General features: G+C 46.6%; 2 protein-coding genes across 2 annotated transcripts in view; both read left to right on the plus strand.

The window, feature by feature from the left end:
- Positions 1 to 13,156, plus strand: part of LOC138952397 (WD repeat-containing protein 64-like) — a gene marked incomplete at its 5' end in the record, with an annotated part of 107,277 nt that overhangs the window by 20,255 nt on the left and 73,866 nt on the right.
- On the plus strand, positions 7,412 to 12,974 carry LOC138952606 (WD repeat-containing protein 64-like). Its single transcript, XM_070324298.1, has 6 exons — positions 7,412 to 7,438; positions 8,049 to 8,159; positions 9,069 to 9,283; positions 10,076 to 10,118; positions 10,905 to 11,002; positions 11,887 to 12,974. Exons 1-6 carry the CDS (start codon positions 7,412 to 7,414, stop codon positions 12,056 to 12,058), a joined length of 666 nt encoding a protein of 221 aa, XP_070180399.1. The 3' UTR covers positions 12,059 to 12,974.

Below are 13,156 nucleotides of genomic sequence, written 5' to 3' on the forward strand. Positions count from 1 at the left end.
AAAAAACGGAGACTGTCACGTTTCAATATATCACTTAAGGTGATTATGAACCGGTTAATTACTACTAATAACTAACCACACCACGATCCACTCTCGCAGTCATACAATTAAATAGAGTCAACAAAAGTATAAGTTTCAGACGCCTGTTTATGTATAAACTCTCCACCTCCCTCGAGCCTTCACTCAAATATGTTCCTTTTACGTTCTCAACACGTAAAAAAACAGTGTTCACTGACAAAATGCCAGTAGTATATAGAAAATTATAGTAACACGCTGAACCCGTGTAAATATAGTTAAATGCGAATGTTCTGTTCGAAAAGCTCTAGTTCGTGCAGGGGTCACACCCCACGTTGTCACTACTCCAATGAAATCACAGATACGAAAAGACAACGGTGGTCAACGGGGTGCGTACGACATGGTGCACTTAGCTTTATCTCTGCTGCTGCTGCTTAGCCGGTATGCTGGTTAGCCGGTTCGCTGGTTAGCGTGTCCGCTGGTTAGCCGGTTCGCTGGTTAGCCGGTCCGCTGGTTAGCCGGTCTCCTGGTTAGCGTAGCTTCAACAGGTCCCGCCAAAGTCAGCCGTGCAGACGTTACAGGAACACGTAACGAAGCGAAGCGAAACGAACGGAGGCTGCAAACAGAAAGCATCGGTGCACTAAACATGTCAGCTACCCCTCACCCACCACCTTAAAACATGTCATCTTTAAATACCTCATCGAGCACGTGGGCCTGCACAAAACGGACTTTTTACAACAACAAAACAGCCATTTTCCGTCCTTCTCTCCCTATCTGCAAAAACCATATACAGATTAGTATTTTAGCGTCACAGAGAGTAAATTATGCGCTAACCTGGAAAGAACAACAGAGAGTATTTCATTCCACAACACAGACTCATCAACAGCGTTAAATAATGATTTATTACCTCAAAAGCCTATGATTGTACTCTCAATGGAAGCAAAGTCCGCTTCCTCCCTGGAACAGCCTCTGTTCGTCAACAGTGACCAAAAACCTCCAGAACCCCTTGTCGAATCCTTATGCGAAAGCCATCGCCGACGAAGGAAAGTTGACGACTTGTCCTCAGCAAAGTACTGGCAGTGAGACAGGAAAAACTAGTGGAAGCTCCCCTAGAGTGCCGAATACAATATTCGGTGAAAAACCATCATACTCTAGAAACTGTGTATTAGATCCTTCCCCTTCTGCCGCTGGGTGTCAAGTGCCCGTCCTTGTGTCTCTCTCAGACAACCTAGCCAATAACACGTGACTGACCTTGTCACAAAACCAGTCCAGCTATACACAATTCTGCCTCCCAAGCAGAAAAAAGACACGAGAAACTCAATCCCTGAAAATCCCGTGTGCGCTGTCAGCGAAAAACCGTCAGCCCTATGACAGCAGAAACCTCCACTGTAAAACTCGTGCGCAGCAAACCACCCTCCGTCATTGAGCACTGTCAGCAAACTCTGCTGTAGCCCAATATCACGTACAGGCGCTTTCTATCATAATCGACCAAGAACAGGCACTCCACTGAGTGACACTTTCTTGGTCTCTGTCACCCGATCGTGACACACCTCCCCTCTTCAAGACGAAACCTCGGTTTCGCTCACAGTCATGTTCTCCTCTCCAGCCCGAGAGAGAAAGTCAGCTCCAACATTGTTGGCGCCCGGAATGACGCGTACCGTAAATTGGTACGGTTGGAGAATGAACGCCCAGCGCATAAGTCTGGCGTTTGCCAACCTTGCAACCTGAAGATATTGCAGGGGTTGATGGTCTGTTTCCAGACAGAAAGGTCGTCCTCAAGATCAGGTGAGATGTGCACGTCCGTGTGATCCTCACTAGCCTCCAACGGACAAACTGGTAACGTCCTCCTCCCTGTTCTTCGTTGTCTTCGTCCATCACGACAGCAACTGCTCTGTCACTTTGTCCTTTTCCCCGTAGGCAGTCCTCTCTATGTAGGCGCGCAGCAGGTTGGCGTGGTACAGGCGTGCTTTCCCGTTCATGACGATCCTGTAGTCGTTCTGGCCCACCCTCGCTGTCACCTCAAAAGGTCCTTGCCACTGCAGTTGTAGCTTGTTGTGTTTGACAGGTAGAAGTAGCAACACCCGTTCTCCAATCTTGAAGCTGCGCGGCCGTGCCTTGCGGTCGAATCCTCGCGCGTAACGCTGTGCTGCTCTTCCCAGGTTCTCTTGAGCCAGTTTGCAGGTCTCTTCAATCCTGTTCCTGAGTTCTACGATGTAGGTCGCTGTCGTCTGCACCTCCTCGTCAGCTTCTTCGTCCGTCCAGGCTTGACGCAGGATAGCCATGGGACCGCGTACCTGTCTGCCGTACAACAACTCAAATGGGGAAAAACCCAAGCTCTCCTGAGGAACCTCGCGGTATGCAAAAAGCAATGCTGGGATGTACCTGTCCCACGTGCGTGGTTTCTCCTGAGCTAGTTTCCTCAGCATGGTCTTCAAGGTGCCATTGAACCTTTCCACCAGTCCGTTGCACTGAGCATGGTAAGGAGTGGTGAAGTGCTGCTCCAGTGATAGCAGTCGTGCTGCCTCCGCCATCACTCCTCCCGTGAACTGCGTGCCTCTGTCGGTGAGTACCTCTGATGGAATTCCCAGCCGGGACCACATAGTAACCAGAGCCTCAGCTACTCGCGTGGCTTCAATCGATTTCAGAGGGATCGCCTCTGGGTATCGAGTAGCGTAGTCCACCATGGTCAAAATGTATCTGTTTCCGTCCTCAGACGCAGGCAAGATGGGCCCGATGATGTCCACTGCCACCCGACGAAAGGGTTCGTCGATGAGCGGCATCTTCTCCAAGGGGACCTTCCTCACCCTTCCTTTGGCCACCACCTTCTGGCACTTATCGCAGGACGCGCAGAAACGTCGGACATCCGTGCAGATGCCTGGCCAGTAAAAGTGGCGCCAGACACGATCCGTGGTCTTCTTGGTGCCAAGATGACCTCCCAGAATCGAGTCGTGTGCCGTTGCCATGACACCCTCGCGAAACTCGCGAGGCACGACAACCTGTTTGAATGTACCTTCTTGGTTGCTGAACTCCCGGTAGAGCAACTTCTTGTCCCTGAGGAACTTTGACCTCCCATGCTTCCCGCTCAGCTTCACCTTCCCCGACTTCGCGTGCTCCCGAGGAGTCGCTAATGTCGGATCAGATGCCTGAGCCTTCGCGAGAAGCGCGGGGGTCACGTTCCCCAGGGCAGCTCGTGCAGCAGGTAGGGGTTTGAGAGGTTTGTCCTCTCGCTCCGCCTGTGCCCGCGTGAGCACTGAAATGACGTCGGGAGACCGATAAACGGGAACCTCCCTGGTGACGCCGTCCACAAACTGAACCCGGTTTCCAATGAGCAGGTCGCATGGAGGATCGTCCATGACGACGGCCACAATGGTCCCCGTGAACAACGGTGTTACGACCTTGATCACTGCCGTGTTCAAGTCGTAAGCGTGAGATGCCTCGGCCATTCTCACCCTGATGCTGTCTCCTGTGTAGGCCATAGCTGGAACTAGACTCGCCCGAACCACTATCATGTCTGCCCCTGTGTCCCGCAGACCTTCGCCCTTCACTCCGTTAACGTAGACGTTGCAGTGGGGCTGGAAATGTTTCCTGGAGCACGGAACGCAGAGTTGTGGAATTGTGCATGAGCTCGTGACGTCCCTTAGCTCCTCACCGCCAACAAAGTGTACGCCCTTCTGGTCAGCCTGTCTCCTGTGGCAGTCCTTCTTCACGTGGCCCCGCTTGTTGCAGTAATAACACTGGATGTCAGTTCTGGAACTTGATCCTTTGTGTCCCTGATCGTCCTTCCCGTCCTTGGGTCCTGAAGAACCTGAATTTCCCGATTTTCCCGGCCGTGAGCCTGAAGATTTGCCAGAGATCGCCTGGGCGTCCTCGTGTACTCTGATCCAGTCGGCTGCCTCCTGAGTAGTCTTAGGCTGGTGCTCCTGCACGAAGGTCACCACCTCAGGTCGCAGGCTGGACATCAGTTGTTCCATGACAATGAGGTCGGCAAGGTCGTTGACGGTCCAGTCCTTTTCGGCCATCTCCACCCAGCGCCGCAGGTAGAGATTAAGGCGTGCCACAAACTGATGGCTCAGCTCGCCGCTCAGTCTCTTGCTGTTACGCAGACGTCGTCTGTAGGCTTCAGCAGTCAGGTTGAAGCGCTGGAGTAACGCCTTCTTTAGTGCCTGATAGTCTCTCGCCTCGTCGTCATCCAAAGCGTTGTAGAGCTGCAATGCGCGTCCTTTTAAGCAGGTGCTAAGGCGGCTAGCCCACGTGGCCTCTTCCCACTTCTGGTCAGATGCAATGCGCTCAAACCGGCGTAAAAAGTCGTCGAGCTCGTCCTTGTCATCGTCGAACGTCGGCAGTCTCGTACGGTCAGCAACAAACGTCGGCGCGCTAGCCTGAGTAAGCGTACCCTTCTCGGCCTGTAGCCTAGCTAGCTCTAGCTGGTGATCGCGATCCGCCTGTTCCTTCCGGTCTAGTCTGTCACGTTCGTCTTTCTTTTCCTGTCTGTCAAGTTCGTCTTTCTTTTCTTGTCCTGTCTGTCACGTTCGGCCTGTCGTTCTTGTCTGTCAAGCTCGTCTTTCTTGTCTTGTCTGTCACGTTCGTCCTTCTTGTCCTGTCTGTCACGTTCGGCCTGTCGTTCTTGTCTGTCAAGCTCTTCTTTTCTCGTCTGTCGCTCTATGTCTTCCTTACGTTCTAACTCCTTGCGCTTAAGCAAACTACGCGCTCTAACGCGTGCGTCTCGCTCTGTCTGTTCCTCGCTACCAGGAGTCTCGAAAGTTATTCTCCTCGTAGGAGATCCCCCTGTAGCCATGGTTAGTTTTAGCAAAGCTTTATCACAAAAGTAAGTCTAACGCAGCTATAGCTAGAACACGCGGTGATGAAAGCGATGGATACAAAAATCCAGTAACCAGAAAATGCAGAAGAAAAATCCAAACGGTGTAGAACAAATCGCGTAGCCTACTTTATGGCTGCTTTTTTGCGGTGAAACAAAGTGTTTCCCACAGCCGTGGCCTACTTTATCGGCTGCTTTTTGCGGTGAAACAGAGTGTCTCCCACAGCCTTGGTTAGGACAGAAGTCCTCGGACCCTTCCCCCCCCAAAATTCCAACAAAGTCAAAATATGGAGAAAAATCCAAGTAAAACAAGACGGTAGAAATGTAACCTGTTACAGAATGCGAAACAACAATGTAGAGAAAACTGAGTAAAACGAATAACAAATCCGCTAACCCCGCTCAGCTCTCTGCAACGGAAAACTCTGAACGTACAACAACAAAGATTCACAAACAAAGGAAAGGGAGGTAATCACAGTTAGCGCATACAATAACTCACAAATTACAATTTACATTTCCTGCAAGATGTGAATCGCTTAAGGTGTGGTATATGATCAAAACTATACAAAAAAGGGTAGCACCAAGCAGAAAATAAGTCGAGCACTGACGAGATTATCTGCTCTTAGTTATCCTTAATTGGTGGGTCTTTATCAGTTGGAAATTAACTGAGTAAATCCCGGCTTGGCCCCCATGTGTCACGTTTCAATATATCACTTAAGGTGATTATGAACCGGTTAATTACTACTAATTAACTAACCACACCACGATCCACTCTCGCAGGCATACAATTAAATAGAGTCAACAAAAGTATAAGTTTCAGACGCCTGTTTATGTATAAACTCTCCACCTCCCTCGAGCCTTCACTCAAAATATGTTCCTTTTACGTTCTCAACACGTAAAAAACCAGTGTTCACTGACAAAATGCCAGTAGTATATAGAAAATTATAGTAACACGCTGAACCCGTGTAAATATAGTTAAATGCGAATGTTCTGTTCGAAAAGCTCTAGTTCGTGCAGGTGTCACACCCCACGTTGTCACTACTCCAATGAAATCACAGATACGAAAAGACAACGGTGGTCAACGGGGTGCGTACGACATGGTGCACTTAGCTTTATCTCTGCTGCTGCTGCTTAGCCGGTATGCTGGTTAGCCGGTTCGCTGGTTAGCGTGTCCGCTGGTTAGCCGGTTCGCTGGTTAGCCGGTCCGCTGGTTAGCCGGTCTCCTGGTTAGCGTAGCTTCAACAGGTCCCGCCAAAGTCAGCCGTGCAGACGTTACAGGAACACGTAACGAAGCGAAGCGAAACGAACGGAGGCTGCAAACAGAAAGCATCGGTGCACTAAACATGTCAGCTACCCCTCACCCACCACCTTAAAACATGTCATCTTTAAATACCTCATCGAGCACGTGGGCCTGCACAAAACGGACTTTTTACAACAACAAAACAGCCATTTTCCGTCCTTCTCTCCCTATCTGCAAAACCATATACAGATTAGTATTTTAGCGTCACAGAGAGTAAATTATGCGCTAACCTGGAAAGAACAACAGAGAGTATTTCATTCCACAACACAGACTCATCAACAGCGTTAAATAATGATTTATTACCTCAAAAGCCTATGATTGTACTCTCAATGGAAGCAAAGTCCGCTTCCTCCCTGGAACAGCCTCTGTTCGTCAACAGTGACCAAAAACCTCCAGAACCCCTTGTCGAATCCTTATGCGAAAGCCATCGCCGACGAAGGAAAGTTGACGACTTGTCCTCAGCAAAGTACTGGCAGTGAGACAGGAAAAACTAGTGGAAGCTCCCCTAGAGTGCCGAATACAATATTCGGTGAAAAACCATCATACTCTAGAAACTGTGTATTAGATCCTTCCCCTTCTGCCGCTGGGTGTCAAGTGCCCCGTGCTTGTGTCTCTCTCAGACAACCTAGCCAATAACACGTGACTGACCTTGTCACAAAACCAGTCCAGCTATACACAATTCTGCCTCCCAAGCAGAAAAAAGACACGAGAAACTCAATCCCTGAAAATCCCGTGTGCGCTGTCAGCGAAAAACCGTCAGCCCTATGACAGCAGAAACCTCCACTGTAAAACTCGTGCGCAGCAAACCCTCCGTGTTCATTGAGCACTGTCAGCAAACTCTGCTGTAGCCCAATATCACGTACAGGCGCTTTCTATCATAATCGACCAAGAACAGGCACTCCACTGAGTGACACTTTCTTGGTCTCTGTCACCCGATCGTGACACTGCTTTGCAAAGTTCCAAAAACGAACTGGCAAACTGGCAAAAGTAAACAAAAAACAAAACTACTTTATGAAAGGTCATACATTCGTATAAAACAAAGGAAACCCAGCGATATGTTTTGTCTTATTACAGAGTCATGGAGTGCGTGTATCTGTGTTTCGATACACGGACGTTCGGAGAAACACGAACGTCAAGTTCAAATAAAACGACCCCTGACACACACATTTTGACCCGTGCACAAGACGTTGTATCGATAAACGAAGCACAAATAAGAAACAATAATAAAAGCAAAGAACATAGCAACAAGATATGCAAACATCTAACAAAGCCGAGCAAGCAGAATGACAGGTCTAATGAAAAACAAAGAGGTACTGAGTCGGAAACAAGATCGCGATTCTTTCCTTCGCTGCACGACTCAAATCTGCTGTGACCTTTGACCAAACGTAGCTTCCACATTCGATCACTCAGCTTAATATTTACAGCAGAAAGCCGAGGGGGTGGAATACCGAGATGAATCTACAGAACTGTGCATCCTCAAACCTGACATATTCATCCCAACATTTAATGAGCTCAAAAACACAGAAAGTTGCTTTCACACGCCAGCTTTGATTGCCAGTGGTTATCAAACCGGGACTCGTGTGGTTATCAGAACGGAACCCGTGTTTCAAAGCATGGCTCCCTGGGTTGATTGTGCACTTATTTTCTCACTACCAAAATGATGACAAAAACGATGTTTGGTGGTTTGTTGACAGACCAGCTTTTTTGTCGGTCCTCGGGGGGCATATCGACTTTTGTTTCATATTTATTGACCGCGGCCTTCGGCCTTGCCTTGGTCAATAAATATGAAACAAAAGACGATATGCTCCCCCTCGGACCAACAACACAGCTGGTCTGTCAACAACCCATCAAACATCTTATATTATACAGACGTTTTCTGGCAGTTCTTGAAAATACAATGGTAATTTCTGGTGCTATCAGGAGCCTGCGTGGGTGACGGGGTGCGACTATCTACCCGGAATAAGACGGGTGGCCTGCTGTACAGAACGCAGCATAGCCATATGGGACAACAGAGCCAAAGGCAAATCACAGGTAAGCTGTTACACATGAACATTTGTTATCTCGTGCTAGCCTTATATATGTTCTGTTTAAAGGTGTATTGCAACACAAAACAAAACAACAACACAAACCACACTCAACCTTGCTTAATGTTGAAATGTTGATGTATACTTCATGTAAATATAGTGTATGTAATGTATGTACACATATATTTATTTTGTGTGATTAAAAGAACCACATATATGTGCTTGGCAAAAACTATTTAAAAAAAAAGATTAATTCTTTAGGGCACACCATAGCCGTCTTCCCACATAAAGTAAAAAGAAAAAAAAAGGTTTTAAAGAAAAAAAAAGTGTTGATCCAAACGATGATGTTGCAACCAATTGTTGATCCAAACGATGATGTTGCAACCAATTGTTGATCCAAACGATGATGTTGCAACCAATATTATCGTTGATCCAAACGATGATGTTGCAACCAATTGTTGATCCAAACGATGATGTTGCAACCAATTGTTGATCCAAACGATGATGTTGCAACCAATTGTTGATCCAAACGATGATGTTGCAACCAATTGTTGATCCAAACGATGATGTTGCAACTAATTGTTGATCCAAACGATGATGTTGCAACCAATTGTTGATCCAAACGATGATGTTGCAACCAATTGTTGATCCAAATGATGATGTTGCAACCAATTGTTGATCCAAACGATGATGTTGCAACCAATTGTTGATCCAAACGATGATGTTGCAACCAATTGTTGATCCAAACGATGATGTTGCAACTAATTGTTGATCCAAACGATGATGTTGCAACCAATTGTTGATCCAAACGATGATGTTGCAACTAATTGTTGATCCAAACAATGATTTTGCAACCAATTGTTGATCCAAACAATGATGTTGCAACCAATTGTTGATCCAAACGATGGTGTTGCAGCACATCTTCATCATCAAGCCCATCGAGCACTCCCCGCAGTGCATGACCTACGTCCCCAGCCCGCAAGGCAGTCACGAGGACGTCGTGCTCTTCGGGGACGACCAGGGCTACGTCAACGTGCTGGCCATCAGTGCCAAGGACCTCAACATGAAGAACTCCAAAGGCGAGAAGAGGAACTCCCAGAACGTCACCATTGAGCCCTCCAAGCTCTCAAAGTCAGTGGCTTTGTTTTGTTTTTTTAATTTAGGAGGAGGGGTTGGGGTGGGGAGGCCTTGTTAGGAGAGTGTTTGTAGAAGACAAGGTCTACTTCGACGTTCTGTACCAGCGCCATGGACCTTAACATGAAAAATGTCAAGGGCGAGAAGGAGAACTCCCAGAACGTCCTAATTGAGCCCTCCAAGCTCTCAAAGTGTGTGAATGGTTGGGTTTTTGTTTTTTTTTTGGGGGGGGGGTGTGGGTGTGTGGTGGGGGGGGGGGGGGGGGTGTTGCATGTAAAGGGTATGTTTTAAGAAGACAAGACTATCAGCGCCAAGTTAATGGACGGATGGTGCTTTGTGGCGTTGAGGGGGGGAGGGGAAAGGGTGGCGGCCGGTTGAGGTATTGACCAGAGCTACGTCAACGTGCTTGGCAACCAAGTCAAGGACCTCAGCTGGCAGCAATTGAGAAGAGGGACCACAAGAACGTCGTTATGGAGTCCCCAAGCTTAACCAAGGGGGAATTTGTTTTATTTCTTTTGTGTCTATGTCGGGGCGTCGTCGGATGCAGCTAGCATGCAGCCTGCTTGTGTTAACGTTACCGATGTTCATAAGAGTTTCCGCGCATCACACGAAGGCAGCATGCACTCGCATGATGTTCTTGCTTGAAAAAAGCAATCTGCAAGTGTGTTTTTATCCCCCGGAAGGAAAGAGAGAAAGAAAGTAGGATGTACGAACCATGGAAGTAGTTCCAGAAATGAAGCAGCCGTTAATACGTATTACTATCAAGTATGTTGTTCTCTCTGTCTACAGCCCAATCGTTAGACGAAAAATACATGGGGACTGGGTCTTAAAGGTATGTGTATTTTTACCTTCGATGTGTGTGATTGTGTGTGCGTGCGTGCGGAGAGAATTATGAATGGAGAGGACTTTTGCGTTGTTTATGATATGTGACCCTCCACCACGGAATGAGTCGCATGTCACCTCGCTCGGCTCTGCGCTAGGCTAATATAAGTCCGGGGGGGTGTCTGGTAACAGTGTGAGGGTCACCTTAGTCACAGGCTTATAACTCAAACAGTTTTCGCTCTTTTCTAAAACGGTTTTCACCACTGGATAGAGCATAACAAAATCTTTAGGAAAATGTAAAACTATGAAAATCATGAAAAGGTGACATGCGACTCATTCCGTGGTGGAGGGTCACATATTGACATTTGTTTCTGGTTGCTAAAAAAATAACCCAGATTGTTGCTTTGTGTGTTTGTTTGTCTCATGAAGCTTGGTGGCGAGAGCTTATCTCCGCTGTGTATTTCTCGGAGAGAAGAATGAATGGAGAGAACTTTTTGGTTGTTCCAGATATTGGCATTTTTGTGGTTGCCAAAAATAACCCAGATTGTTGCTTTGTGTGTTTGTTTGTCTCTCGAAGCTTAGTGACGAGAGCTTATCTCTGCTGTGTATCAATAATCTCGCAAGGTGCTAAACTCTATGCAGGGAAAAAGAGAAAGTCAACTCTTTACGCTTAGAGTCGTCTTGTCCATCAAGACCACTCTGAATGAACACAGCAGGACCCTTGCGCACGTTAAACACTCTAGATTTATTTCTCGACATGCCTTGTAAAATGGCATGTTCCCTTCTGTTTATACAGGTGAAGTACTTCCCGGATCTGCGTTGTTTTGCGTCCTGTTCCCCGAGCAGTCAGCAGTCCTTTGTACTTGAGGAACCAGAGAGGCTTCATGACAACGGGTCTGTGGTTGTTTTTTTAATATAGTTTTTAATTGTTTTTTTATGTTTTGTTTATTTGTTTGTTTGTTTGTTTGTTTGTGTGTGTGTGTGTGTGTGTGTTTTTTAAACAAAATATATTTTTTGTTTGTTTGGGGGGGGGGGGGGGGGTATCATCTTATTTTCGTGAGTGAAAGGGCACAATCCCTCCCATGTAACAATTTGACCCATAATCAAAGATTTGAATAAGCTTTGGGTGAGATTATTCCCCCATTTGACCATAATTATGCCAAAAGACAACACGCCTGGAGCTTTCTGTGCCGAGTGGGTATTTTCTGATGAACTTCTTTTCTTTAAAAACACTGCATGGTGACTATTTATGAAGACAAATCATAAAACATTATTTCTTACACAGAAAGTACTAAAGATGTTGAGTTTAGGTAGGAGTCCAAATGGGGTAGGGGATATGAAAGAGGAAGAGAAAGGTGTCTGTCTGTCTCTCTGCCTGTCTGTTTTTCTTTCCGTCTGTCTTTTTGTATGTCTCTCTGTCTGTCTGGCTGCCTGTCTGTCCATCTCTCTCTCTGTCTGTATGTCTCTCTGTCTGTCTGGCTGCCTGTCTGTCCATCTCTCTCTCTGTCTGTGTGTCTCTCTGTCTGTCTGGCTGCCTGTCTGTCCATCTCTCTCTCTGTCTGTATGTCTCTCTGTCTGTCTGGCTGCCTGTCTGTCCATCTCTCTCTCTGTCTGTGTGTCTCTCTGTCTGTCTGGCTGCCTGTCTGTCCATCTCTCTCTCTGTCTGTGTGTCTCTCTGTCTGTCTGCTTTAAGGAAGCGTGTTTGAATTTTGCATGTAAAATGTCATCTTTATACACTCAATAAATGAGTATTTTGTTTTCAATTTCTTCTTCCATAGAGAGGTGCGAGGGGTGTCCATACCCAAAGGGGTCAACTGTTTTGACTACTGTGCACGTGCAAATATCATAGCCACGGGAGGAGTGGACAAAATCATCCGCGTCTGGCATCCCCACATTTTCTCCAGACCTACGGGTATGAGGATAGTTTTGAATCTGAATAATAGGCCGTGAAAAGTAGGATATTCGCCGAAATGGCTGCGATCTGCTGGCCGATGTGAATGCGTGATGTATTGTGTAAAAAAATTCCATCTCACACGGCATAAATAAATCCCTGCGCCTTGAATATGTGCGCGATATAAATTGCATAAAAAAATTTAAAAAAAATAAAAAAATAAAAAATCCTTGCGCTTAGAACTGTACCCACGGAATACGCGCGATATAAGCCTCATATTGATTGATTGATTGATTGATTGATTGATTGATTGAATCTGTCTGTCCTTCCTTCTGCCTGCGTCCGTCCGTCAATGTGCACGCCTCTGTGCCTACCTATTTGTTGTTTGCTGGTTATTTTCTGATTCTTTTCCTTTTTGGCTCACGTAAGTGTAGCCTATGCGATCGTCATTTTTGTCTGTCTGTGCGTGCGTGCGTGCGTGCGTGCGTATGTATGTATGTATGTATGTATGTATGTATGTCTGTGGTAGAAACTTTAACATTTGACTAAACACCGAAATACTCATTTTACTTGGTTATTTTTCAAGCACCATCTTCAAACTATTGAAGTAATGATCAATATTTTGTCGGCATGTGTGTAGTTAAAGTGTGTATCCAAAGAAAACGGGTGGTGGGGGGTTTTGAGGGGGAAAAAGCAGGTGATTGGTTTGTGTCTTGTGTGGTATGTAGACCAGGTCAGGGGTCAAGATCAGGTCAGGTCGCGTGAAGAATTGTGGTATAGATTCAATTTTCAGTTCTCACCTCTGCATTCGCCGATTCGGGGAAGACGATTTCACATTGTTCGGTTTCTTAGCTCCAGAAAAATAGATAAAGAAGATACCAAAGGAGATTGCGTACAGTTTGATCTGCACAGCGTTTTTCCAGTGTCTGCGCGAGGAAGAGCTGTCGACAGCGCAGTGTCAATCTGGCAGTCGTGTCCCCGGTAAGTACAGACAGATCTAGTATCTCCCACTCTTACAACGTGTCACCTACTAATAATCCGTGTTTTTTTAAATTTCTTTTTATTTCAGCAGACACGGATGTCAAACACAGTGCCAGGCAGTCACCTCTAGTGAAATGAGTTGATCTAAAGTGCCTGTAATGTGTGGATGTCTTTGT

The sequence above is a fragment of the Littorina saxatilis genome, linkage group LG17 (genome assembly GCF_037325665.1).
Source record: "Littorina saxatilis isolate snail1 linkage group LG17, US_GU_Lsax_2.0, whole genome shotgun sequence".
Taxonomy (NCBI): Eukaryota; Metazoa; Mollusca; class Gastropoda; order Littorinimorpha; family Littorinidae; genus Littorina; species Littorina saxatilis.

Excerpts from the sequence above, each read along its gene's own strand:
- LOC138952606 (XM_070324298.1), top strand. The coding sequence starts at position 7,412 with ATGACAGGTCTAATGAAAAACAAAGAG. Across the intron at positions 7,439-8,048 it reads GTCTAATGAAAAACAAAGAG|GAGCCTGCGTGGGTGACGGG; the intron begins GTACTGAGTCGG and ends TGGTGCTATCAG. Across the intron at positions 8,160-9,068 it reads GAGCCAAAGGCAAATCACAG|CACATCTTCATCATCAAGCC; the intron begins GTAAGCTGTTAC and ends ATGGTGTTGCAG.